Source organism: Sebastes fasciatus, chromosome 4 (genome assembly GCF_043250625.1).
Source record: "Sebastes fasciatus isolate fSebFas1 chromosome 4, fSebFas1.pri, whole genome shotgun sequence".
NCBI classification, from domain to species: Eukaryota; Metazoa; Chordata; class Actinopteri; order Perciformes; family Sebastidae; genus Sebastes; species Sebastes fasciatus.
Genome location: NC_133798.1, coordinates 23,932,285 through 23,959,951, shown reverse-complemented (window position 1 = coordinate 23,959,951; position 27,667 = coordinate 23,932,285). Strand labels below are relative to the sequence as shown.

Here is a 27,667-nt window from a genome sequence, read left to right as displayed (position 1 = left end):
AAAAGTATCCATTTGATCTTTATTTGAAAAATTAAAATAAAGTGCTTTTTATATACAATACAAAAAAGAAAAAAAAAACAGTAGTGATGTATGATACAAAAAAATACAATTCACAATATTTTTACATTGGCAGCTGAATTTACAAAAACAATTTTACATAAAAACTCTTTTTTACTTACATGTCGACAAGAGTCTGAGCGACTTGTACGGTCACAAATAGAAGGCCAGACTAATAGTGGTTCGTTAAGAGAGAGCAGACGACGATACTTTCACTGTGGCGTTAATAGTTTTAGGCTTATATTCAAATAAAAGCGTGTTCAGTGCCGGCACATATTTTACTAAAATCACTGCCACTTTATATTTGTTCTGCAATTTAATATTGTTCTGATAACAGCCACTTCACCAAAAGCTGCCATTTGTTTGTTTTCAATAACAGTCAAAGCATGAATCTTTCATACTGCATGATTGATTATAGCCGACCACATCTTTGAAATTCACACAGTCCTTTTTGCAGTGCCATTTACAAGAAATGTAACGTAATACTAATGCTTATCTATAATTCAGTATCAGCCAGTGGTTATTCATGTGCTACAGTTTTAGAGTAAAATTTAGTCCCTGACTAAGGTTGAAGCCACCGTGACAATAAACAATAAAATAAAACACCTCATGAGCACATACTGTACAACGTTGACAGTATTAAATCACACGTAAACTCTCTTGTTTCTGAGCGTGGCCAGTCCTGTCACACTTACAGTGTTGCATTTGACTCTACAGCACTACTACCTGGTTAGTTTATCATCCCAAGAGGCACCTCCTCTTGATTTATTGTTTCAGAAGGCATTATCCGTGTCAGATTTGTTATCAAATCCATAACCTGCGTTATACTAAGGCTTTTCAACATCATGTGCAAATCCTATGCATTCTGAGTCAAGCGGTATGCCTTCCTGCATTTTTGTGAAAATTTTTAATTTTGCTTGCCGCATTACAATACTAGAGCCAAGTAAGACTTAAATAATATTGTATATAAAAATGCTTTCAAGTTACTCCAACTCCAACATCTGTCTCACAAATTTGGTGGATCCTATGGTTTATAATTCATCATTTTTGAAAAAAATGGCTGATCGAGATAATTAAAAATGCACAATTGTAATGTTTTATAACAGGATGAGAATGAAAATTATTGCCTTTATGGTTGCCTTTAAAACCACTTAAGCAAGCAGAGGGCATTTTTTCTTCCATTCATTAACACTCATCAGTTAGTATGTATATCAAAGTTGAGGCTATACAGGTGTGTGTTATTTAAATCTGATTATGAATAGGTGTATTTAAATATTTATTATTATTTCCCCTTTGAGAAGAGTGATAGATATCTGTAACATTAAAGAATGAAAAATGTCTCTCCGTAAAAGAAACATTTGGCCGATCTTCCACACTAAAATGGCTAAAATCTCTTGCATACTTAGAGTTAGTGTAATGAGAGCGAGTGCGTGTGTGTGTGTGTGTGTGTGTGTGTGTGTGTGTGTGTGTGTTTGCAGTGCCACTGATCCTAAAGTAATTAACAGCGCCAACACCTTTGTGCTTACTCAGTCTCGAGGTGAGGTTCTCTCGGTGTTTACCTCGCTTCACATTATTTGCTTTGCATAGACTGCCTATCTCATGAAGAACAGCATGATAATACCTGGAATGACATTTTTCCCTTTATCACATTTGGTGAAAGAAAAACCGCTGCTGAAAGTCAGGCTTCCACAGAGGAATATTTGTATCCACTAATACTTAAAAAAAAGCATAATGTGTCCTCATGTACAGTATGTCTATATAATATTCATGTTTTGGTGTGTAGTGATTGAGGTGGTAAGAGTTTCTACATTTCCACTGAAGTGATTCCTTGTTAGCGTTTTCTTTCACTTTATAAATAATGTTATTTTTTTTTAATTAACCTTTTCAGTCTTTTAGCACAACTCTTTCTCTGTTGCTGTGTTATATTCAAGCCTAAACAATGAGTATACTTCTGTGAATGCACACTGGCTATCTAAAAAAAATCTATGGCAGGATTTTTCTTTCTTGCCTGCCACTGGATTGTTAGTGTATATTCTGGTGTGAGTGTTTACCTTGCTACAGTACAGTACATAGTGCATAGCCTCAGAGAAGGGTAGGCTCTTTACCAGATGAAACTAAAACAACACTGTAAGCCGTTAGTGGGAACATGTTTGAATATCACTTTCAAAGCATCACCAGTAGATTAATATGGACGGACTGAGTGGCAAATGCTATGAAGTCGTGACACCACCTCTACGCTTGTTACATTCCTGTGAGCCGTACGTGAAAGCGTCAAAAGTCTGAAGGCAAACTGGAACTTCTTCAGCGTGCTTCAAATGCACTTGAATAAGGGGGGAGTGAGAGGAAAAATAAAACGGACCACAGGGACAGAACAAAAAAAAAGAAAGTGCAAAATCTGTGTAATGAAATGCCTCTCCATGAAGAGTCTGATGATCCTCAGTTTTCCCTCTTGTAGGGTTTTGTGTCTCTCAGCAAGTGCACTCTTTTCTTTTCAGTTTAAAATGAGTCGCTCCACCCAACGTGAAGCCGGCCTCACACTATAGAGTCTTTAATCTCAGAACCCAGTCTGACTCGTGGCCGTGGGCATGTGGGAGAAATCTCTACGTGGCTCTCTTTCAAGTTCAGAGGCCTCTTCTCCGACTCTGAGAAGCTCTTGCTGTTGTCGGGTGACGAGCACTCGTGCGGTGGAGTGCTGCAGATGTAGTTGTCGTTAAGGGTCTGGTAGCCCTTGTGATCTGACGCCGACGCTGTCACTGCGTTGCCGTTCAGCGGCAAGTTCTCAGCCGGTTTCCCCACTATCCTGGGCTTCTTCTGCTGCATGTTGGGGCACTCTCCCTCCTTGAGCATGGACTTCATGTGGCCGCGGTTCCTGTAGACCACGAATAGAGAGAACACCACCAGGGAAAACGCCAGCAGGGCACACACCACTATCAGCTCGTTCCAGTAGGTCTTGGTGTTGATCTGCGGCGAACGGGCCTCCCCTGGCAGGATGATAAACTCCTCCTGGGAGACCTGTGGCGTACGGGAGCGGCCAGTCAGGGTGGTGCTCTCGTGCTTGGCCTCGCCCCTCACACAGTAGTTTGCCAGCAGCTGTCTGAAGCCTTCCTCCACTGACCAGCACTCGTAGGTTTCCTGACTGTGCGCTTGAGCTACCACTACCAACCCCCCCTCTGGGCTGGGGTAATGGAAGTGACCCGCGCTCTCACTGAACTCCCACCTCCTTTCAGCCAAATTAGAGCGCAGCTTGCAAGGGAGTACTTTGAACGTGTTGGCTGGGATAATGATCACCTGGCATGAAGACATTCCTGTGGAAAAGGCAAAGCAGAGAGACACAGATCGAGTCAGATATGGCGTGAAATAAGCTGTACCGCCTTATCTAGTGCAGAATTCAGAATAATAATGGTTTGACACAATGAACACATTTGTAATCAAGACTCAAATTGAAATGCAAAGCATGGGAAAAAAATCCAGTGCAGAGTGCTGCTCAGTAAATCTACGACAAAGAGAACAGGAGTTCACTTACGTGTAGGTGGAGGTTTAGCCAACCGTGGGTTCGGCGCTGTCTTGTTGCAAATAGCTGATGTGTCTGCTTCATCTACATCTTGCTGCCAGGCACTAGAACACACATATGCCTAATCAGAAACCATCTTATATGTAGATATTATAGAAATGTTTGTCTAATAGCTGTAGCTGTAGTTGTGCAGAGGGATGCATACTTGCTTGGTGGAGCCTGTCTGACATCCACACACTGCCTCCCGTTCCAGGCACAGTAAGGATCCCTGGAGAGGATGCACTCCCCGCAACTCTGATAATTAGTGCAGTTAGCTACTGGGACCTCCACCAGTTCAGAGAAAGAGGAAACATAAAGCTGACCCTGTGGAGGAGAGATGGCAAAGCAGGGGGACAGGAAGTGAGTGCCCCAAATACTGGGTTACTAATTGCATCCAGAATCTTCCTTGTCTGACCCTGATCTACATTCTGTACACAGCACATTTAGCTTTTTTTAATACCAGCTTAATAGGAATTTTCTTTTCCCCCCCAATGTAGAAATCAATGCAGAGTGTCAAAGTCAAGCCAGGAATTCAAGAAGTGTCACAATCCCAGCTGTTAAAACCCCAGCTGTTTGCAGATCCCCTGAGAGAAAGTTGCGTGTAATTAGCTCATTGAACATGAGGTCTACTTTAGGCTGCGACTCTTCATGGCTCATGGAATCTCTAAACTGCCAATAAATGCGTTTACTGAGCTCGTTATTAGTTCACACCATGAGAAAAGCTCTGTAAAACACGCTGAGCTTGTTTTCTCTCACAGCACTCTCCACTCTTACCTTTTCAGTGTCCAGCTCAATGTGTTGCACCGGTTGGGAATCACGGAAGAGCGCCATCTCCTCGATGATGTGCATCTTGTTGTTGACATTAATGGCTTTATGAAGTCTCCCGTCATCTAGAAGATGAGACACGGTATAACGTGAGATTAAACATTATCGATAACATAGGATGCTACAAAAATGAGTGTGACTGTGTGACTGTGGGCGAGGAGTCCTTTATACCTGTGCCAATGAAGAGCACATTATACGCCTTTTTTGCTGCCAGGACTCGATGGACAGCGATCTGCGTGTAGCGAACATTACGCTTTAGCAGGAGAGGCTGGCTGCGGATCACGCTGTCCATAAGGAAGTGGTCTTTGACAAAATTCAGCACCTTGTCCGGCATGTGCAGCGAGGAGGAGATGCCCTGCTCCCTGGCAGCATTTGTGATACACTGTGGAGGCAAAAAAAATCTAGTCATTTACAAACATTGGATATTAACACACACTGCAGCTGTACAGCGCCTTAGTGTTTCTTTTGCTTCGATTTTTCAGTGATTCAACTGTGATAAGCCTGCCAGGAAATGAAAGCGACAGTAATTTTGATGAGAATCATGTTTAGGAAGAGAGGTGGGGACTGACGCCAGCTCGATGGATATCTATTTGAGCTTTGATCCTCCAAGTCAAAATTTAAGGATGTGACTGATGAGCAGACGAGAACGTATGAAACTCATTACAGTTTTTCTCAATCGCTTTGGTGCATTTTTTGAAACAGTCTTAACTTTCTCTAAACTGTGAGTGCAATTGTCACAACTGTTCGATGGGACATCACAACTCTATTGCATGTTTGCAAAAGGTAGTAACTCACCCAAAACACTTCATTCATGCTTCAAAATCTAGTTATTGTGTCAGTAAATTGGCCACCAAAACTAAAAGTTGTTTTTTTTCATCGTGTGAGCCGTATTGGTCAAAATGTTTAGATGTTATTTCACCATCGCAGTCAACCCTGGACATGTTTCTTATATAGAAATCTGTTTTATTCAATTTTTTTGTTGACACTGACTGCTTACTGTACTATACCAGAGTGTCAGTTCTGTCTATTTGAATGCTGTTGTGTATCACACTGAGCTGTTTAGATTCCCATTTCAACAGTAGGTAAAAGTTTACTAGGAAAAGTCAATACTGTAGGCTACAATACTGTATACACAGAAACAGGATATGCACGTTTGTGTTAACAGTAAATGTAAGAAAATGGCGATAAATCATTTACATACAAAACCTGAAACAATGTAAAAACCCTGCTGTAGTTCAGTAAAAAACAACAAGAAATTGTACCATTTTATGGAAAATACATGCATGTCTTGACAGATTTTGATAATTGAATGGATCATTTTGTATATGAGGCTCAAACGATGAATGTTTAGAAGTTGTGAAGAGTGCGACAACATCACAGAGAGTAAACTTATCAGTTTTGATCAGCAAGACATGTGCAGGTAGTTATTGCCAAAACACGTGCAATTTGCTTGAATGAATGAGAAATTAAAATCTATTGTGAACAACAAAACTAATTGTTCAGAGATTTGAGCTTATTTTCTTTAAAAATAAATTCTCATTCGAGAACTGTGTTGTAATGTAATGTCATGACATGACATGCTGCTGAGTACTGACATGTATAATGTGTCTACTGGTTCTCCAGCAGAGGGCAGCAGACATTTACTCACCACTCCAGGCCGAGGCTCTGGGACCGGATGATTGTACGTGTACCACTGTTGAGTCTCTCGGTTGACCTCACGGTATCGCCCACTGAACGCCTTTTCCACCTGGTCCATAGTGAAGGAACACACTGCAGAGCTTCCTGAAGCACCTTTATACCTTAGAAGACATAAACAAGCATCTTCACAACACTGATTGATCATTTATTACATTCTGATCTTGTTAAATCTTTAAGAAAGCGTTCTGTGACATTATAGAGGGGATGTTTTACACTGAAAGCCTAAACAACTCTCTATAGACACTAACTGATTTTAGAAATACTGTGGTCATGTTTAACTGCCCAGGGAATGCAGATGGAAAGTAACTAGCAGCTGAATCTGATAAAAAATCATCTACTCTCTTCTCTTGCATTTGCACTTTTCGATCAGAAGGGTGAGAGTGAGAGTTGATCCTCACCACTGAGACGTAAAGACTCCATAAAACACAGTGTTCTTCCAGTCCTCGGGGCTGGGCGTCAGCACAAACATGTCTTGGATTATGTTGAAGGGGAAGCCGTCATCAGGCAGAGAACACAAAAGTTGAGCCTTCAGGAAGGTCGTCCATTTCTTCTGCAGAACCCTCTCGCCTCCCATGTCGCCCTACAACACACATATTGGAGCTGTTTAACATGCGGCCAGTAGAGGGTGCAAGAACATAAGATTGACACCTGTCTGAGGCGGCTGACAATGCCTCTGAAAAAAAAAGCGGATGTGTGATTTGATGGGATGTGACAGGCTTGTAAAAGGCATGAAATAATAATGTGCACCATATGGTACGTTGCCATGGCATACCTCACATACCATAACATACTGTATGTTATATTATGATTCTGTCATCTGTATCTACCTTCTTCATGACTAAAAACAGAAACAGAAAGAAAGCACTGTGTCCAAAGGTGAGGCCGTTTGAATTGACGTAATTGAAACCTCATAAAGTAAAACCTTAATGAGCTAAATCATTTGTTGCCGATAACACAGATTTACCCCGAGGCAGCAGACTTCTAGGTCATAAAAACAATATACATCATCACAACTGGCTTAGATAAAAAAGAAAGAAAGACTTGGGCCTTTGAGGAGGGCAAATGCTTTTAAATGAAAAAGAAAACGAGGCTTTGCTCCCCGACAATCCTTCTTCCCTGACACTACCGCTGTGATTCAGCGCCTTTGGCACTAGCCTTCAAAGTGATGTGTGGCACGGGACCTCGTTGACATGCAGACTAATTTGGCTACACAGACTGTACGACAGGATATCTGTGCAAATTCGAGAGCGACTACATCCTTAAACCTCAACGTGAAAGTGATTTACAGTATGTGATGTGTGACTGTAAAACAGACTACATTCCACAGGGAGTTTTAGGACAGATGTTTTACCTACACAAACCAAGAGCTTATTTTAGATTTGCAAAAAAGACCTGGCACATAAAGCCAGGATGATCTCCTGCACTGACCATACTGTCTGTTTACATTCAGTTCAGGGCAACAATTATTCCAGCTTTCTCACAGTCTTAGATCTTACAAGATGAAAGTTGGCTGCTGGAAGAAATACGTAGTTTTAAAAATGTGCAGAGGACCAAAGAGAAATACTAAATGATCTAAACTACATACAACCCTTTAAACATGAAGCTTCAATCGAGTCCACTTTAGTATTACATTAATCAGAGGAAATGGCAGCGCTGGACGGGAGGGGAAATGACACATGACCAATACTGAGCTTCTGAAGCAATTGCTTATTGCAGTAACCCAGGCAGATAATGAGCAACATACAGTATATTCCTCTAGTCCTCCCAACTGAACCTAGCTTTATAATTTAATGCCACTCTGTGCTTAAACTGACTTCTGAATAATTGAAGCAAATGCATCCCGTTCATTAATCCCTTGTAAAAGCATCCCTTGTTCAAAAGGCCGTTCATGGCGGGCAGTAATGGCTTCTTTCTGAGAAACGGAACAATCCGGCAAATGAGAACATGCTTTGCTTTTGTTTGTTTCAAGCAAAACATTCCATAGTTAGCCTCTATGAAGTGGAACCTGTTTACTAAACACCTGAATAAACAACAAAGAGCGGGACTGCTGCCGGCATAACAAGTCAAACAAGGGACAAGGGAGATAGGGATAGGATTTAAAGTAACAATAAATTTGAACAGGAATCACTTTGCGGTATTACTTACAGGGACTGACACCGTCTATCTTCAGAGCATTTAAATTCATTTTAAAGCTTTGTAATGTTCTATGTTTGTTTGGGAAGAAGACTCCCCAAAAGTGACACTTTATTACTCATTTCCTCATTATGTACTTTATGTTCAGCATATATTTTAAACATATGTGAGAAACCCTATCATCAACATGATGCATGAGTCAATATTTATTTAACTCTGTTATGTTTTTTTAAATTGAATGTATGGAAAAAACTGAGTGGATAATTGCATTAAGATTAAAGAAATATAGCCCTGTGGGCAGTGTCTGACTGAAACAGCCGGGCTTTCCATAAAAAAAAATAGAGCCGTCAATCAATTAAAATATCGAATCACAAGTCACAAGTTGTCAAAATCACAAGTTGCGTTAATGGATTAAAGAAATTAGAATCATTAAAAAGAATTTGCGTGAACGCGTTATTATCACGTTAACTTTGACAGCAAAAAAAACATGACACACAACAACTCTCTCCATGTAGATTCCTAAAAAGTTGACAATAATGAAAAATTACATAAAAAGTGAAAGAACATTCCAGATGGCGTCACAGGACAAGTTTGAAATACTCGGGATCCTTGGACAGTGATAAACATGATTATTTTCACAGAGACGAGTCTGATCTGGAGAACTGGTTTTGTGGTATTAATGATGTTTACAGAACTGAGAAGATCCTAAAAGATATTAACAAATACTGTGTGCGGTCTGTGTTGTAGTTTAAAAGCCCTGGGTTTAAGTATTTCAGCAGGTGATAATCCATCTCTGTGCATGGATCTGAGACAATTTGACTTGGCTACCGAGTCCTGTCTGAACACAAATATTTGGTGAAACATGATAAGAATTGAGGGAGGAGAGCATCTGGAGAAAAAGAATCAAACAGAGGGAAACATGCAAGAGGAATGTTTTTCTGTAACAAGAGATCCAGCGCAGAAAGACTGTGAGCTGTGCTCATCATATTTAGGCTGTAAGAAGCTTTCAGAAGACTACATTGATGTATCTGTATAGGAGCATGAAAACACATGAAATGCTCAAACGCCCTTCGTCTGATAGACTCCTGCAGTGATGTGAGGGGGTGTCAGGATATATTGCTAAAGGGGAAAAAAGGCCCCTTTAGATGGACTATCTGCCACCAAGCATCACTCACCTTACACACGCGAGCAATGCGTGACACAACGGTGTTGTCAAAGAAATCAAACTCCTTCCCTGCTTCACTGAAGAAGAAGTAAATCTTATCGTCGTCGCCCACTAGGTTGCCCTTGGGCAGGCTCTCCTGTATGTAGGCAGAGCCAACAAAGGCCGGGTCTGAAAGAAAAACGACGTAAACAATAATGTCAACCTACGGTTTATGAAATTCAGGCATCCAGGGACAGACGTCCCTATTCCCTCTGACATCAACACACTAAATGGAAAATTCAATTGTCACAGGGCCTCTGATAGATTGCAGGTAAACACTTTTCATCTATATGATCTCTAATGGTGTCAAATTCTGCTCTCATACAGCATATCTGGCAGAAACAGTTTTAGAATGTAATTTATCTTGTATAAGAATATGCAATATCAAATAATATATCAAATTGTACTGTACCTTGAAGCCAGTTGAGTGAGTTTTCCGTTTTCAGAGCAGTTCCTTGGCTTAGGCTCTTGTAAATGATGGGTTCATTACCTTGGAAATTACTGACTGTACCAGCATACAGCTCTCCATCTGCAACACAACGAAGAAGACCAGAATAATCACAGCGTTAACCACGAGGGAATGGGCTCCTGCGTCATACACAGTAATGAAATCCAGAGGTTGCACCCCGATTTGTCTCCATATCAACCACCTGTAAGTAGTTACTGATTCCCACAGTGGCTTCTATAAATGAAAACATTTAAAGGGACTGTATGTAAGTTTTTACACGTGTTAACGTTTTTTAATAGTTTTTTATTGCCTAACTTAAAAGATTCAACCTTTCGCGACTTTCTGGAAGTCCTCTATCAACCTGTAGACTGCTTTTAATGTGAAGAATGCAGACCGTTTTTTTTTCAGGGAAAATCCAATGGATGTGACGACATGCACGCTTGCGAGTGCCTTAACTCTCTTCAGCTCTGCTACAGGGCTAACAGTGTGCAACCATAGCTAACATTCGGTTAGAAATGGAGTCTGAAAACGGCAATAAACGCCCAGCCCCCACCACCACTCAGACTCCAACACAAACTCAACGGAAGCACAAAAAAAAACAAAGAAACAGTATATCTAGTGAAGCCTGTGTTGCAAAACAGGAATGTGACCGACATTTGAGGAAAACTAGTGTGTTGTGAGTGGTGAAGCAAGAGAGAGAGAGCGGCAGCGAGAGTGTGAGAAAATGAGCGTGCAGCGGAGCAGAGGATAGTTACTTTAGCTTTGAGAGTATCAAGTGAATGTACGGTGGAAGTTGCAGTTCATGCAGAAATAAATGCTGCAGCTCCTCAAGACCAACAGAGGTTTCCTGTGTCGTTTCCCTGCTGCTGAGTGGAGTGACGGGGGTTAACTCCAGAGCGAGTAACGTTATTGAGTCCGACGAGGTCATGGAGGGACCTTCGTTTGGTAGGCTAACATTACTGCCAAACATGTGAAATATATAGTGATATCGGGGTTTTAGCTGGCTAATGTTGCTAACATTAATCAACATGATGCCTGTCAATCATGCTCACTTTGGTGTGTGACGCCTCGCTGTTTTGACCGATGCTCGCTCGCGTCTACATAAGCGAGCACAAGCTCGAGCGACAAGACGCTGACTGTCGTTGACGTAACGGCCACAGGTGTCACTGTTAATAAGCAATTTGTGATTCTTACAAAGTGCCTCTTTAAACAAAACTTGATTTTATCGACAGCCATTCGGGGACCTACCAGCCATGATGGCAGTGGACTTGTATTCAGGGTTAAACGGGCAGCGGCTTCGTCCATCTTCTGTAACAATCTCGCCGGTTTCACTCTTGACAAGGGAGAAGTCTGCAGTGTTCTGGAGAGCAAACACACATCACATGTCACACTTACAGTAGAGCTGTAACCTGCTCTGACAGCAGCCGCTGTCCGTCTGTCTCACAGTGAAAAGGTGGTCGGTCAGTCTTCGGGTAACGTAGATGAAAAGGTCATCCCTGTATGTTTGTTTTAAAAGGCTTTATAATATTTATAGAAAAGGATTGCAAACTGGGTCGATTCTTATACAATCTGATTACATGCATTAAATATCTTGATCCATTTCCCTTCGGCACAGGATATAATAAAATAATGTACATACAGTATATTGCGTCTAGCTGGGCACGGGCCTCAGCCAGACTGCTAAGTGATCTGAGAGGCAGGAAGCAGCATGCATCAGATTTTAGATGCTCTTCCTCTAGAATCTAATAAACAAACAGCACATTTAAAATGCTGCACCAGGGTAATCAATTTTTCTAAAAAAAAAAAAAAGAATGACACAGCTTTTTAGATCCTCAACACATGCACGGTTTGCACACAGCAGATCACTGCAACAGATGTGACTGGTTCAACCAAACACTTACTATGTAAGCGCAAGTGGGGCTGAAGGCGTATGTTCCACACACGTACAGATGAGTGCTGTTCATACGTAGTAAAATCTTGATGTAGTTGAAGCAATCCGTCTGCATGAGAAACATAGAGAAGAACTTCATGAAAATGATTGGAATTTTCTTTAGAGCTGCTAACATACGTTAAAGGATATAGGTGACTAGGCTGTAATAAATACTGGACAAATCTCCCTTTAAGGTACATTTTGAACAGATACAAAATGTGAGATTAATTTACGATTAATAATGATAACTATGGACAATCATGCGATTAATATCGATTAAATATTTGAATCGTTTCACAGCCCTAGTTTGGATTTTATTTTGAATCAGAACATGAAGATACAAATGTAGAAAAACCCACAAATGATCGGATTAGATTTCTGTGGCATTTTTTTTCATCTGGCAATCCTGAGATTGTTTTTAATATCAAAAACATTCCTCCCGCTAATGTGCTCCCTCCTAACGAATGTGTAATGAGAAATTCAATAGGGTGCTGGGTCTGTATGTTTGCATATGAAAGTGGCAGTGGAGTACGCTGATAAAAGAAAAGAGTGTAATAGCGGAAAAGTTTGTTTGAAAGGAAGGGAAAAATCCATTGTTGTAGAATGGAAAGTTACAACTTGACAGGAACTTTCCAGGGTTTTGCCCTGGATCTGTTTCCAAAGAGCCCTGAAACAATAAACCTGCAGTCATGTAAGTACAGTTTGAGTTTAGCTACTTGAGCTTTTCCACCAACAGTTCACTTGCCTGCAGGTCTTTGCCTTTGAAACTGCACTCATCTCTCTTCTTCAATGGAGTTTTCCACGTGAGCTACAGGAGAGAAACACTGTCAGACTCATACAGGAGGTTTAATACAGTGAGGCGAGTTATATTCACATTGGACTTCTGAGACTTAATCATATTCTTATTGTAGCTCTGGGATCCTATAACTGCATTCACATTGATACAATAAACTGTATATGATACTGCAGTTTACAGACGCTTGGCTCTTACATTTCTCTGTAGCTTGACTGCGCTGATATCAGTGAGGTTGAGAGCGAAGAGGATCTCCCGAGCGCCAACGTACAGTGTGTTGTCTTCTTTACTGAGGAGGAGAGTGGTGTAGTTGACGACTCCACCGACTGAGAAACTTCTGGTTGTCCTCTCCTTCGCATCTGGACAGAAACAGACAGAGGAGGAGACATGAGGTATAATTCATGAATGAGCCCATTACAAGCAATAGAAGACAAAAAAATGCAAAAAGGCACTTGAATATGCAAATTAAAACATTTTGATGTTTTGAGTGTGGTCATAAAATGTTATGCACACCACAGACTTTATATATTCTGTTTTAATTAGACACACTAGTACAATGAGTCACCCCTGACAAGCCTCACTGAGCTGTCTGGTGTCTCATGACAACTACACAGCCCGGAAACATTTTGTGTGATTTAATGTCGATGAAATAGTTTGACTAGAGTTTCAATTTAATAAAAAAACGAAAATAAATTAATTGTCTTCATGTCATCTACCCATTCAGAGACATTTTAAGCATTTTTTTTCTAGCATTTCTACCTTTATCAGACAGAGAGAGACAGGAAATGAGGAGAGCGAGGTGGATGACATGCAACAAAAGTCCCAGTCAGACTCGAATTGGGGATGTTGCAACTACATGGTCAGCATCTCAGACCTCTAGGCCACCACGATGCTCCAGACCAGAAATATAACTTTTATTGTATATAAACAATAGGGGTGGGGGTAAAAAAAATCAATACAGCATAGTATCGTGATTTTTAGCGTGGCAATATTGTATTGACACATGGATGTCAAGTATCGATCTTTTATTATAAACTATTAACCTCTTAACAATCCGCCAGCCTGCCGGCTGTCTTTCAGAGGCTGTAGCGGGCTCAGTCTTAAAGCTAAAGTAAAGATACGGGTATCATATGAAAGTAGAAAACCTAAGGAATCGATTGTCAGGTAGATCGCTAAATAACGCTTAAAAGTTACGCTACATTTTGGCGAAGAAAAACTGGCATGGCCATTTTCAAAGGGGTTCCTTGACCTCAAGATATGTGAATGAAAACTCTGAGATGAGCAGAGTGAAAACTGTATCTTATTAGATAAAACAAATGTTGACAAACTGCTTAATTTGCAGTTGAAAAAAGGTAATAAATCGCAATATAGCTTATCGCAATACTCATATAGCATATTTAGCATTTCGCAAAATGTTTAAAATCGCAATAAGATCATATAATGACTGAAGTATTGTGATAATATCCTATCAGTGTGCCTCTGGTGATTCCCAGCCCTAATAAACGATGAGGTCATTTCAGCCTGTTCCACTACTCACTCTGTTACTGGACTTTGACTTTGTAGGGTAATATACCTACTACAGGAGATTTACAGCACAGCTAAGGATCTGGGCCCCATGCAGTATTCAATACACCCGAACAAAAAAAAGATACAACCGATGAAAAGAAATCAACGTGCCTGTCTCTGTGTGTGTGCAACTGCAACTTCTAAATCCTGTCAGCTCCTCATCAGAGAGAGACAAAGAAGTAAAGATCAGGGAGAGAAAATTGCTCATATTCTCCTACAGTACAGCCAGTGACTGATTTGCTCCAACCACATTAACACCTCCCAACCGAAGCCAAGGGTTAAATCATCAACCCTCCTAATCACTGCTTTAAAGGCCCATGTGTATCTCAGATTTGCAGCAGCCTGGAGGCTTTCACTGCTGGCCCAGCTTGAACAACTCGCCTTAATTGCATGCCAGCATAAACAGAAGCAGGGAGCTGATGGAAACTTGAAGAGACTGAAGCTCTGATACAGGACCTTTTAAAAATATCAGACTAAAGAACTCCATTTATTGTATTGAGGAAGGTGCTCTAATATTAGTTTTTCACAATGTTGTAAATTCATGTTTGCAGAGGAATGTTGTTATCTGTGATTTACTGTATATATAAATTACTGCTCTAAGGGACTGTGCAAATACACTGGGGAAGGGAGTGGGGCTGAACTTTATGTTTCAAAAGCAAGGCCCTCCCAGAATTAATATTTGTCCTCCTCTTGGCTCAGAGAAAAACAGCAACATCCTTCTCCCAAAAACTCAAAATAATGTGCTGAATTGGTTCAACTGATTTCATCATTAATAAGCAAAAGAGGCAAATCACAAAGAATTTAAATTGGTGTGCCCCAATTTAAATAATAATATCATAGTGGAGCTTTTAGAGCAGCGAAGAAGAACTGACTGCAGGTAATTTGTCACGTGACGATAGAAAACAACAACAGTGTGGCGGTAGTCAGATCCGTTCATGTTTTACAAAGGGTTTAACACATATCACATCCATAGTTCAGGTATCAGAATCGGTCAACATCATCATCTCTATACATAACTCTCTCCCCTTTTTTGATTCAATCTTCCCCCTAATAATTTGTATACATCCCCTTAGAAAAAAAAGTTATAGTTGCACTTCCAATCTGCAAGTCAAGAAAAATATAATGCACAATAATATTAAACCAAAGTCAGTTTTACTATTATGAGTAGTATTTTCACTTCCCAGACTTCTAAGAATCACAGGTGCGGCAGATTCATACTGGATTAAAACCACAGATGCTGGTGGTAATAATTACAATTATGGCACTTCCCGGCATCAAACTAATCCAGTCCAGATAGAGTAAGGTGTCATTAAGTTGTATAATAAGCACACTACGTGGTCTGTACCCTGGAGTACTTGTGAACTGGTGTAACCTCACCTCAGAGGGTGCAGGTACAGGAGGTTGAGACTTCCTCTCCCTCAGGAAAACAACATGTTAATAGCAGTCCATCGCCGCGGCAACAGAGAGAGCCATACTGTAGTTAAATCTGTCTGTGAAACCACAAGAGGCTCTGGTGCAGTGTACTGTACATGGACCCTCTGGGGCCGTTCTCTCTCCTTTTCACTATCACCACAGGATAAATGGAGTGCTGCTCCGTACTGGTACCGTCCCCCTCCCCCCTTTCTTTTTCCCTTCCCACAGAGTCTTGAGAAGTTTAACAGTGATTTATAGAGAGAGAGACACACAAAGACCAAAGCCTGAACCAAAACAAAAGCTTTGAGGGATTTTCACAGAGGTGGATATCTACACAATTATTCTCTGGAGTCAGATCACCACTGTCATACTTAGCAACCACAGCTGACGAAGAAAAACAAAAGGGCCCCTAATTGAGTATCATTAAAGAGATCCAAAAGGGTTTGCAACCACACAAAGCTTTCCATTTACAATTTCAGGAAAACATTGATCATCTTTCAGTATAGACCTATTGGTTTACAAGGCTTTGTTCCTCTGGGGGGGTAGGTAATTGTTAAATAGGATATTTCACATGATGTTTTGCCTGTGTTCTCCATTAATAAAAAGGAATGCCTAGAGAATCGACATGAAATGACAGGTTCAAATTGCGTTTAAAGTTGTTCTAATCAATATTTTATAGTCTAATTTTTTATGTCATGAAGGGAGATGCCATGAGTGGGCTCACCTACTCATGTTCAAGACACCATGGTTTATTACGGAAAGTTTCAAACATGCTAACTAACTGGCTTCTTCAATTTTAACAGTATTTACTTTTACCAGTAACTTAAAGTTTAAGGGTGGGTAATGTATGTTCACGACTCAATCTGTGGCTGTCGCAGGACAGTAAAAAGCCCGTCCGTTCATTATGATATGTTTACGTTCATAATGATCATTTTGGGGGAGTGGCTTTGAGGGAGGCTTGAACGAATGGACTGACAATGTTGCCGACTTGGCGACTTTCTCTCTTGATTTAGCAAATTTTGGAGCTAGTGTTGCTAGCTACTTTTATTGGGAAAGAGATGACAACACTGGGCTTGGTTTTTCTCTTGGATCATTTTTAAAATCTAGCACAATTTTGCTGGTTTCTCCAATGTCTACCCAAGCTTTAGCTGTGGTTTGAGGTCTTGATGGCATTAACACAACATTGTATGTTGTTGACTTGGAACATACCAATAAGAGAGATGATCGATTCATTGCTGAAATCAGTTATCAAGAGAATATGTCCAACACTTACTGGTTCCAGCTTCTCAAATGTGAGGATTTGCTCTTTTCTCAGTTTATATTATTGTGAATTGCATAGTTTGAGGGGCTTTTTTTTAAACCCCAAACCAAACAATCAATTGGAGGACATTACCTTCAACTCAATCAAATTGTGACGGGCATTTTTTCCCTATATTCTGACATAATATTGTGTCACAAACTGGCTCAGGGAATGTGACAAGGAGGATTTCTGTTGCAGCCTTATGAACTGTGTATTTGAATTGACTTTTAGACATCCTGAACATGAGTGGCAATCAAAAAACAGCAACAGCAATCCTGAGACCATAAAACCCAGACAGAATAACTGCAAGAGGTCGAACGCCGTTCAGCCCGTTAACACTAAAACAACATCACAAGCTAAAGAGTGAACCCCTACTTGAACTTGTCCTACTCTCCCGTCCTCATACGACGCCACAGTCTCTCAAAGAATCCCCTCTTTTGTTGTTCGACTGTCTGAGGTTGATTCTTGAGGGGGCCATTTCATGACAATGCAGCCCCAGAAATGTTGTGGTGTATCAGAAAGAGGGGAAACAGACAGGACAGTTCAGAGGAAGCACTTAAGAGTAGAAGAGCAGCTTGTATCTGCTGCAGCCACAGAGACAGGGTGACAGAAAGGGCAGCCGAGTGACCTTTACGTCAACTCCTGAAGAGGTACAACGTACAGCAACACTACACCGTAGTTCATCTTCACTTTGTAACACCTCTTGTCCATCTTGCTTTTTGTCTTGTAAGGGAACCTTTGAGAAAGCTTTGGTATAAAGAATATATGTTCACCACTTCAGGATGCCACATAAGCCTTTTCACACTGACCATACAAGTTCTACACACATAACTTTGTCAATCGTCTCGACTGCTACTTATGAACTTCTACTTTATTTATTCGTTATTTACAATATAAAGGATTACAAAAAGACATACGGACAAGTGCCAAAATAAAGGAAAAAACACTCAGTGCCACAAGGCTGCAGGTTGCATGGGGTAATATACAAGTGCATAACATTTCTTAGAGAGATAGAGAAAGAGCATAATAGGTGAGTAAGTACTCTCTGAAGTGGAAGTTCTTCAAGTGATTGTTGAAGTGATTATATTCTGCTGACTGAATCAAGTTCAGTAATATGGTTCGATACAGGACTAAAGGGGTCACTGAATGCTTCGATGAGTATGGAAATGATGTGAAACCTATGCTCTGACCTCCACGGTCAACAGATCTCAACCCAACTGAACACCTACTGTATCGGAGATTTTGGACCAAAGTTTTAAGACGGCGTTCTCCACCACCATCATCAAATCACAAAATGAAGGAACATCTTTTGGAAGAAAGGTATCCATCTCTCTTATAGAGCTCCAGAGACATCTTAATATACTTTGTGTTGGTTTTTCCTTTAATTGATCACCCATCTTTTCACCTCCCCTGACTGGTGAGTGAATTTTATTCTTTGGTGTATTTAAAAATTACAATTGAAAAACTCAACAGGAACAATGGCCCTTTAACATTGGACAATCCACAGACCTCAACAATTTTCACTGGAACTACTTTCTACAAAAGAAAATATCCAGCGGATATTAAAGATGAAAATTAACTTTGGTCTTTGTTGTCATTTGATAACCGCTAATAAATAAAACAATTTTTATAGGGGCAGAGTAAAAATTGACTTTGGACGAGTAGATTTCTGAAAAAAAAAAAACACATTAAAGTTGAACCCTGCATTGTTTCTGAAAAGGCATATAAAGACATATCTGGAAAGGGTTTTTCAATTGTAATATTTAAATTCTTTGAACACGACAAACAACGTTTAATTAATTTGGGAGGTGATACAACTTTCAGAGGTGAGTATCTAAAAACCTCAGTGCATAAAATTGCAATTATCTAAATTTGTATCTATTGTCTATATCCTGTATATGGATGAACTCATCTTTTAAAGGAGAGTAACTAATGGATCATTTTAGGGCTGCAACTGCTGATTATTTTCTTTGATGATTTCTCACTTAATTAGTTATTTGGTCTAAAAAATTTTATAAAGTTGTGAAAAATGATTGATCAGTGTTTCCAAAGCCCAAGATGTTGATGTTCTCAAATGTTTTGTCCACAACTCAAAGATATTCAGTTTACTGTCATAGAGGAGTAAAGAAACCAGAAAATATTCACATTTAAGAAGCTGGAATCAGAGAATTTTGACTTTTCTTTTCTTAAAAAAATACTCAAACCGATTAATTGATTATAAAAATAGTTGCCGATTAATTTAATAGTAGACAACTAATGTGCAGCTCTAGTTCATTTTCACATTTTTCACATAATGTAACTGAAGTACAGACAAGAGAAAACTAAACTCCTCTCCACTTTGCTGTCTCTGCTTGACTGATGATGGAAACACAGAAGAGGTCACAGGTTAAGCAGGTATATGACCCTCTGTTCACACTTCACAAAGAGGGAACCAGCAGGCAGAGCTGGAGGACTTTACACTTCACCGTATCACCGTTACTAGACCTCTGATCCAGAGAGAACAGCTTTGTCTGGTCCACAGCACTTCTGTGACCCTTTATAGAAGTGCACAAACAGCACACTCAGTGGTCCAACCTCTGCCAGCTGGAAGCAATATGAGATCATTGCCATTATTATGTAATTAAAAGTAATTTCTGCAAATGACACTGCTAAATGGATTGAAATACTCGCCTAGACTGGCTTGCTAATCTATTTAGGGGGGAAATTAATTATACTGGGCTTAAAGGAATCCTTCTACATTTTTCAGCTGATTTCCTGATGGGGTCTGTGTCCAAAAAAAGCAGAGGGATAATTAAAAGAGTGGAATATCCCCTCTAGAGGGGAACTGTGGAGTAATTTGTCCTTTAGTGACAGAGATCTAAGTGCCTTCTTTTGTAGAGCAACTTTAACAGGCTGATTGAATCAGTGCCCTCCCTTATGAGGGGGCTGCCTTTATCGGCTCTTACAGCTGTATGTTCAGGAGATCAGACGACTGCATACCTCATTTAAAGCACCCGTTCTGGTTTACTTTCTGCAAAACTATACAAGAAAACACTGTCGCAAACAAATATACTGTGTATGAGAGGCGAATTACTCTGCAACAAACTCTCCATACAACTGGATAAAAATCTGTTCATTAGTAAACTTGTCCTTGCAAACAAGATAGACTCAGATGATTATTGTCAATATTAAAAATAGCAACACACTGACTCCGAGCCAAGATAATGTCCAAGTAGTTTGTAATATCATAAAGACTAATGCTGGTCCTAGTTCACCAGTAGATGACACAGAATAAATGGCTGCCTTTCTTTATTGAGATCAAGAGCAACTCATGATGGGGCATCTTTAAGAGACATCAGATGTCCCATTTCCATTCTGATGTTAAATATGACCTACATTCTCATCTGCAAAGGAATAGAAGAAGAAAGCTGGCAAGCAAGAACATAAACTGATGGATAAACTGCACCTTAACAAGATGTAGCAATTTCATTAAACCAATAAACCTACACGTAGGAAGATAGAGTTGACACTATTTAATTAATCTAACTTTAATCCCAATATCACACCAGCAGTTTAATATAAAGGAATCATCTGCACACAGATTAAAATATAAATTTGCTATGCAGACCAAAATATTTTCAAAATCTTGATCATTAATGTTCTGAAATCATCGACACAACGTGATAACACCACTCAAAAAAGAAATCCTTGTATTACAATAAAATATGTTTTTTTGAGTTTATTGATGACATATTTATAAACTAATATATTTTATCATTGTGGGCCACCATATTATGTCAAGACGGAGACATGTATTCAATGTCTGACATTAAGAAATATATTAAATAAAAAACTTAAAATTAAATTAAATGAACATTCAATAAAACATTTTCAGAAAGCAGGTAAAAGTATTAGTAAAGTAAAAAGTATTATAGACACCTGCAACCCGGTATTATGCCAAAGCGTATAGTAGACCACCCTGTCAGTGTCAGTGTCACGTTATTTTAGGCAACAAAATCCCTTAGTAAGGTTTAGGAAAAACATCATGGTTGGCCTTAAATTAATTATGTAAACTAAGTACCATACATAAGGAAACAACATCACAAATGTAACTTACAAAAAAAACACCGGTCTCGAACACAGGCCTCCTGGTTGAAAGTCCTACATTTGTTGGATTTGATTCCTCCTTAATTAAAGGAACTAGTTTATTTCATTCAGTGGCACCAGCATAGAGAAAGGTATTCGTACCCATCTTATAGATAGAAAGTACCAAGCAACAACAACAGAGAAAGTCAGGCGACATGTATCCCTGACGTCAGAGGTGATATAATTTATTTAAATTGTTTGTTAAAAAGAGCGAGGATTGATAGATGAACTGGGATACCTCAACATTAGAATAAGATTGTGAAAATGACACAAGACATAAATGAGAAGTAAAGAAGAACCTGCTCAGGCAGATCAAAGAGACACCAGGGACGAATCTCTTTCCTTTGTCTTCATCTGCCTATACTGTACTTGTTCAAGGACTTTGCTCGGGGTATAGCAGATGATCCCTTGTAAATCCAATTGCTTTGAGAAGAAGTGATTACGACCCTCTGCCGAGAGGGAAGCGATGACCGCTGCGTCAGGAAGCCGCGGTGCCAACACCAGTCCCACTGGGTCAGTGTAAGAGGAGCAACGCCAGAACTCCCACTACTGTTGCATTGTCTGGTGACATCAAGACAGAAAACAGGCCACATTGGAGCGCTAACTAAATTATCTCCGAGTAATTTTAAACTAGCTATTAAAGGCTGAATGGGTAATTGTGTGGGAGAGTTAGACCTGGGAAGCTGAAGGACAGAGACTGAAGCATCTGGAAGGCATTAAGACAACAGGCCAAGAGGGTCAATTCAGCAGGAGATTCATTAGGCAAGCTGTGAGCCTGCTGTTTGTATTGGTAACTTGTGGGACTGCATCTTGTTAGCAGGATATTGTCTCCCCTGCACCATGCTGATGCTGAGATTGGTGGCAATTTTGAACACAGCTTCAGGAAACAGAGGCTGGAAAGTCACATTGTAAATGCTGCACATACTGTAAATGCCTAAAGTGTGGAGATAAAGTATGTGCATTACGCATCCACACAGCAGGGATGAGCTATACCAAGCTTTGGAGGTGCAATTTATTGGAGGGATAAAAACTAATTAACGTGTTAACATCTAAATAAAATCCTCCAAATCTATTAAACCTGTAGTTTGTAAAAGAGCAAGCACCTCAGCTCTGAAGGATCCTTTTCCCATGAAAAAGGTTGACAGGGCAATGTGTCGGTCAGGGAGCAACACAAGCTGACCTCGGATTAACCACAATAATGTAAACCAGCTTGTGGTTTATCAGGAACTCACCATGACCCCCCTCCTCTGAACAAGGCTGGAGTATCAAGAACAAAGACGCTGCACATGAGGTCATGACATGTTTCTAACTGTACAGCAGCACTCTGATCCGACTGGCCCGACTCCATGCTGCGTATTTACAATAGATGCAGAAACACAGTTGGGTCGTCCTCGCTATACCTTGAAAATGAACGTGCGACGAGAGCGTTTTCACAGGGTCTGCTGAGTTTGATTTATATCCCGCTGCCTGGTGGATTAGGCAGGGTGGGCGTCATAAACATCTGTAATGTCAGGATCAATGATCTGTCACTTTATGATGGATTGGAAACAATCACTGAGATGGAGACAGGTCAGTCACACATACAGTGCATTACTGAGTATTACAGCATCATAAAATCACCACCTGTTGTATTTACTGCTGCATGTTTAAATACAAATAAATCACCTAATATCACTCTGATACAGGTTGAATCTACAACACAGGATAATAACCAAGAAAAATTAATACAGCTTTCTTGTTCATTTCAATGTAATCTACATAACAGTCTAGTACCGAAAAGATATGGTGATTATTTGATTAGTAAACCGACCGAAAATGTATGTTGGATCTTGTTTTGTGTTTAACATTATAATTTGAATACTCTGTTTTTTTTAGCTGTTAGCCAGTAAGCAATTTATCAGGGCTGCAGCTACCAATATTTTCAATCAGCCAATTATTTTCTTAATTGATTAATTGTTTGGTCTAAGAAATGTACAAAAATGGTGAAAAAAAAATTGGTTAGGGTTAATAAGTAAGTTTTTAACATAATGAAAGCTACGAACGTAACGTCATGTGACGTGACACAACATTGTGAGTGAAAATCATTTAAGAACGCCAGTCCCCTGATTAAAAGTCCTGTGTTTCTTTGACTACTACGTCTGTTGCTCTGAGCGTCTAATAATGATGCAGATGGGTTTATATTGGCATTAGTTGGAGGCCGGCTGCATCTCATACAGATGCAAAATTGTGCCTTGTACATCTGTATCAAGACACCAAAGGCCACTGCCCATCCGTCGGTATTTGACGCCCTGGGAGTGAGACCAGGCTAGCTGGCTCTATTCCCCCCCCCCCCCATTTGCCATTAGACTACAACATAATTCATTTAATCAAAACAAAACTAATATGAACTACGTCATAACAAAAATAATCTTCACAACAGGCGATCTGGTAGAGTGTGTTAAAGCCTTCATTCAATCCATTAAGAACTGCTGCTCAGCTATGTGGCACCAACACAGTATTAAAACGCTGTTATCTCACTTGACACTGCTGTCATTTTGAATTATTTCTGAGTGGTTGATTCGACTGGTCTAGACACGACAGCTTTTGAATAATTAAACATGCTTTGCTCCCAGTGTGACTGTGGGCATGGCCCCTAAATAAAATTAAAGTACGACTGTCCACACGCATGATGTCTAACAGAGGGCTGAACAGATCAACAGGCAAAGACGGGGCAACATAAACGGCTTATAGGTGTGCCTTTAAATAGTGTTCCAACACACTAAGCCATTCAGCATGGTCTGCATTAAAGCCTGGAACAAAAGCGGAGAGAGAAAAGCAGATGCAGGCTCTACTCCCTGAACCCATGATCCGTCCTGATAGGCGCATAATGAGAACCAGACAAGTGTTCACACCATAACACATACAAATCCCCATTCATTATTCATGGCAGATTACCCTCTTCATTAAGGCAGAGGCGGGGACCAGGGGACAGAGAGAGCGAGAGAGAAGAGGAGGGGAAGTCGGTGTACGAAAGTGTTACGGGATGAGAAGCAGCCAAGCAGCTCTGGCCCGCCTACACTACCGAGGTTGAGGCATGCAAGCCGTCAAGCTAACTGGCATCCAGATAGGACAGAGAGGACCAGAAACCATGACGAGACCAGGCAGTTTCTGCTGTATAAAGTTCAGGTCCCTGTGGCCCGCAGCTCTGCATTCTGCTTTGATACTGTAAACACAATGTGACAAAGCCCTTCTGCGGGAGGCTGGAGAATGTCAACGTACCAGAACCGACACTAAAGCGGCAAGACAACTTCTACCACCAGGCCCAGCTAACCTCCAGCAGCAGGATGAAGCTGTTTTTTTGGTGTTACGTCACAATCTAAAACCTAAAAGTCGTTTTTTTTTAAACATAAAGCTAAAGTCTGACAGGGAGTTCAGTCTATTTAGATATCCTTTGTCAGATTTACTGCACAAGCCATCTAGTAAATTTTAAGACAATGAGTCCTTAACCATGTCAAGATAGGTCAGAAGGACCTGATAAAATGAGTCCATTAAGTGGATCGTAACTACTTCTGTTGCTAAAGCTGTGTTACTTCCTTAACCCTTTGAGACCCACAATAGACACGTTTTTTTTGGTCTTTTTTAGGGGGGTACAGGAGTCTTTAGGGGGAGATAGCAGGTCAACAGTAGATGTCACATAGAAGTGGTGTAAATCATCTGAAAGCTGGGAACCTGAAGATTAATTTGAGATGCAGCTCAGCACTACATGACAAGTTGTTCTAGGTTTTCTTTTCATATGATACCAGTATCTTCACTCTAGCTTTAAAACTGAACCCGCTACAACCTCTGAAAGACGGAATAGATCGATACTTGACGTCTGTGTATTGATACAATATTGCCAACGAAATATCGTGATACTATGCTGTATGGATTTTTTCCCCCACGCCTACCTCATACTGATTCCATCTATACAGTCTAGTCTCTAGGGCTTCTGACATGAGGGTTTTGCATGTTTAATGGCGGTGTTTAACATTGGCTGCACGCCCTAAAAACAAATCTTTCCATCAGAACAGGGAGAAGTGTGAACGTGAAGGCTCTTTTCAGTGAGTGATTGATGGTGTGTTGTTGTGAAACGCTCCGCCAGGGCCCGAGCTGTGGGCTTTGTCGAGGCTGGCAGGTGAGAGAGATTACCTGTTGGTATAGAGGTCCTACATGAGGGAAGGTACAGGCTCAGACAGGCGAGATGGATGACCTATTTGAAAGCTTTCTTGGCTCAAAAATTAGCCCCACACTGGAAATGTTATCCGTGTCTATAATAGATTAGTAAGAGAGATCTATCAACACGATCTTCCCTGACATTAAGACTCTAATGATGCCTGAACGTGAGTCACTAACTGCAGTTCAATCATTGAAAGCCTGCATTGATCTCGTAATCCATCATTTTGTTTAATTTTCTATGGAGAAACTAAAGCACACTACACGTATAAAATCCAACTTCTCAAGTGCACTGGTACATCATTTGAATAATTACATCAGTGATGATAAAATCACTACTTGGGCATGCTGCAGCACAAAAGGCTAATTTAACAATATCCCAAATGTATTTTAAGGTCGAAATATGACAAGCATATTTGTTATGCTTCTAAGCTGGCTGGATGGTATGACATTCTGCAAGCAAACCACAGCAATACGCATTATATAAGAGCAATAACTCTCAGTGCTTGTGAGACTACGTGAGACTGCCCTCGGTAAGTCACAGCACAATAGGCCTGTTCATTTTGTAATTATGTCTGACCTGTAGGTACTCGACAGAGCCACCCTGATGGAACTGCCATTCACAGTGCGGATTTACATGGATTTTAAATCATTATGGTGTAGACAAACACCATTTCACCCATCTAAATCCTTTTAGCTCTTACAATGGACACATATGAAGTGTATTGATTCGTTTCACTGAGCAGAGTTAATGAACAGGGACACCAATGGGAATTACATAATCAGTCCTGTGGGCAGGATGTGACAGTAGAAAATGTAGGTATACAGGCTGTTTTCATACACTGTTGGTAACTATACCTCGAAAAGTAATGCACTGCCATTCATATATGTTCCACGAAAGAAATTGGTATGTATTCCACATGAATGTGAACTAGGAAGTATAAAGAGTGACAAACGCTGCATAGGGAGGAAGGTTGGACGGGTGGGTCAAAAAACACCAGACTTGTGCCCAGCAGACCAGTGTTAGTACCACGTGTCAAACATATAACTAATTTGTTTTGTTGCCTAAACCTAGCTAAGTTGTGTCCTGTGAAGACGGAAGTTTATTTTGAAAAGACTGGAGCGGAAAATTGACACATGCGTCACATGCTGCTAGACGTTCTAAAGAAAATGCACGAAAAATGATGAATGGCTTTTCAATAAGATATCAAACCGTTTTATGTGGATACATTGTAAACTATATCTACTGAATAGTAAATAGTTTAACGGAAAACAGCTGCTGTTTCTGTGGACTGTTTGAGATATACAAGTTCCCAGTTTCCCAGATGTGATTCGTAGAAGCTTTACTACACAGAGCAAGTTTGCCAAGTGCTGCTGTTCCTGCAAAAGGATCTCACAAAGCTCCAACTGGAGCCTCAGGCACCCCCAAAGCTCACATCATCCTTTCTTCAGTGATAAATAACAGCCCAATGAGTCTTCTGCCTTGCACCCAAGTGATTGAGTGATGTATACATGTGAAGCCAGAAAAGCTTGGGACTAAACACTGATAGAAACAGTAGTAGTACGTTACTGCAATGTCTCGGTAATTGTATAGTCAAGAAGTTAATAAAACTTACTGTAGGAGAAGGTGAGGCGTGGAGTGACATCGCTCTCTGTGACAGCTGTATGAAAGCAACCAACAAGGAGGACAGTGTAGGCTGGGAGACAGAGCCAAGCCATACTCATTGTCCACATGCCTCCTCCGGACCGCCAGCCAACTTGCAGTATTTGCCTTTCAGGTTTTTGGGGAATTCATGAAGAGCGTCTTTTTAAAGCTGTGTTTATTTTCTCTCCCTCTCTCTCTCTCTCTCTCTTCCTGCAGCTCCAGGCTCCTTGAATGGAAGTCCTATGCACTGTGGTGGTGGAGTCGGAGCACTCCTCTGGGCCTGCTGAAGAAGATGATGCTGGTTGGGAATGACGATCTGATCTGTGACCTCAGAACAAGACAGAAAGTCTCCACCTATCAGCCTCCATGCGTACGCAGCACCGCCGGGTCTCAGCTGAGATCTGTGAAGATGAAGGAACAACATAGAGATTAGTGCTTTGTAAAAGCAAGCTTGTTTGTTTATCAGGAAGAATAAGTGGATTAACTGATCAGTTGAAAATGAATTGGAAACTATTTTGATAATCGATTAATCATTAAGAAATTTTTTTTTCATTTTGCTGCTTTTCTTTGTCATATACAACAGTAAATTATCCTTGAACTAGAGCTGAAACAATCAATCGATTATCGATTAGTTGTCAACTATTAAATTAATTTTGCTAATCGATTCATTGGTTTGAGTAATTCTTTAAGAAAAAGTAAAAATTCTCTGATTCCAGCTTCTTAAATGATAATATTTTCTAGTTTCTTTACTCCTTTATGACGGTGAACTGAATATCTTTGAGTTGTGGA

The 27,667-nt window shown here is 40.3% G+C and overlaps 1 protein-coding gene across 1 annotated transcript; it reads right to left on the bottom strand.

Annotated features, from left to right (window-relative positions):
- On the bottom strand, positions 1–27,118 carry sema4ba (sema domain, immunoglobulin domain (Ig), transmembrane domain (TM) and short cytoplasmic domain, (semaphorin) 4Ba). The gene is made up of 14 exons (XM_074632995.1): positions 26,850–27,118; positions 12,837–12,997; positions 12,591–12,653; positions 11,817–11,915; positions 11,164–11,275; positions 9,880–9,996; positions 9,439–9,596; positions 6,529–6,710; positions 6,081–6,231; positions 4,604–4,814; positions 4,382–4,497; positions 3,774–3,931; positions 3,581–3,672; positions 1–3,362 (listed from the first exon to the last, which is right to left on the bottom strand). Exons 1-14 carry the CDS (start codon positions 26,965–26,967, stop codon positions 2,590–2,592), a joined length of 2,511 nt encoding a protein of 836 aa, XP_074489096.1. The 5' UTR covers positions 26,968–27,118; the 3' UTR covers positions 1–2,589.
- Between the last annotated feature and the right edge of the window lie 549 nt (positions 27,119–27,667).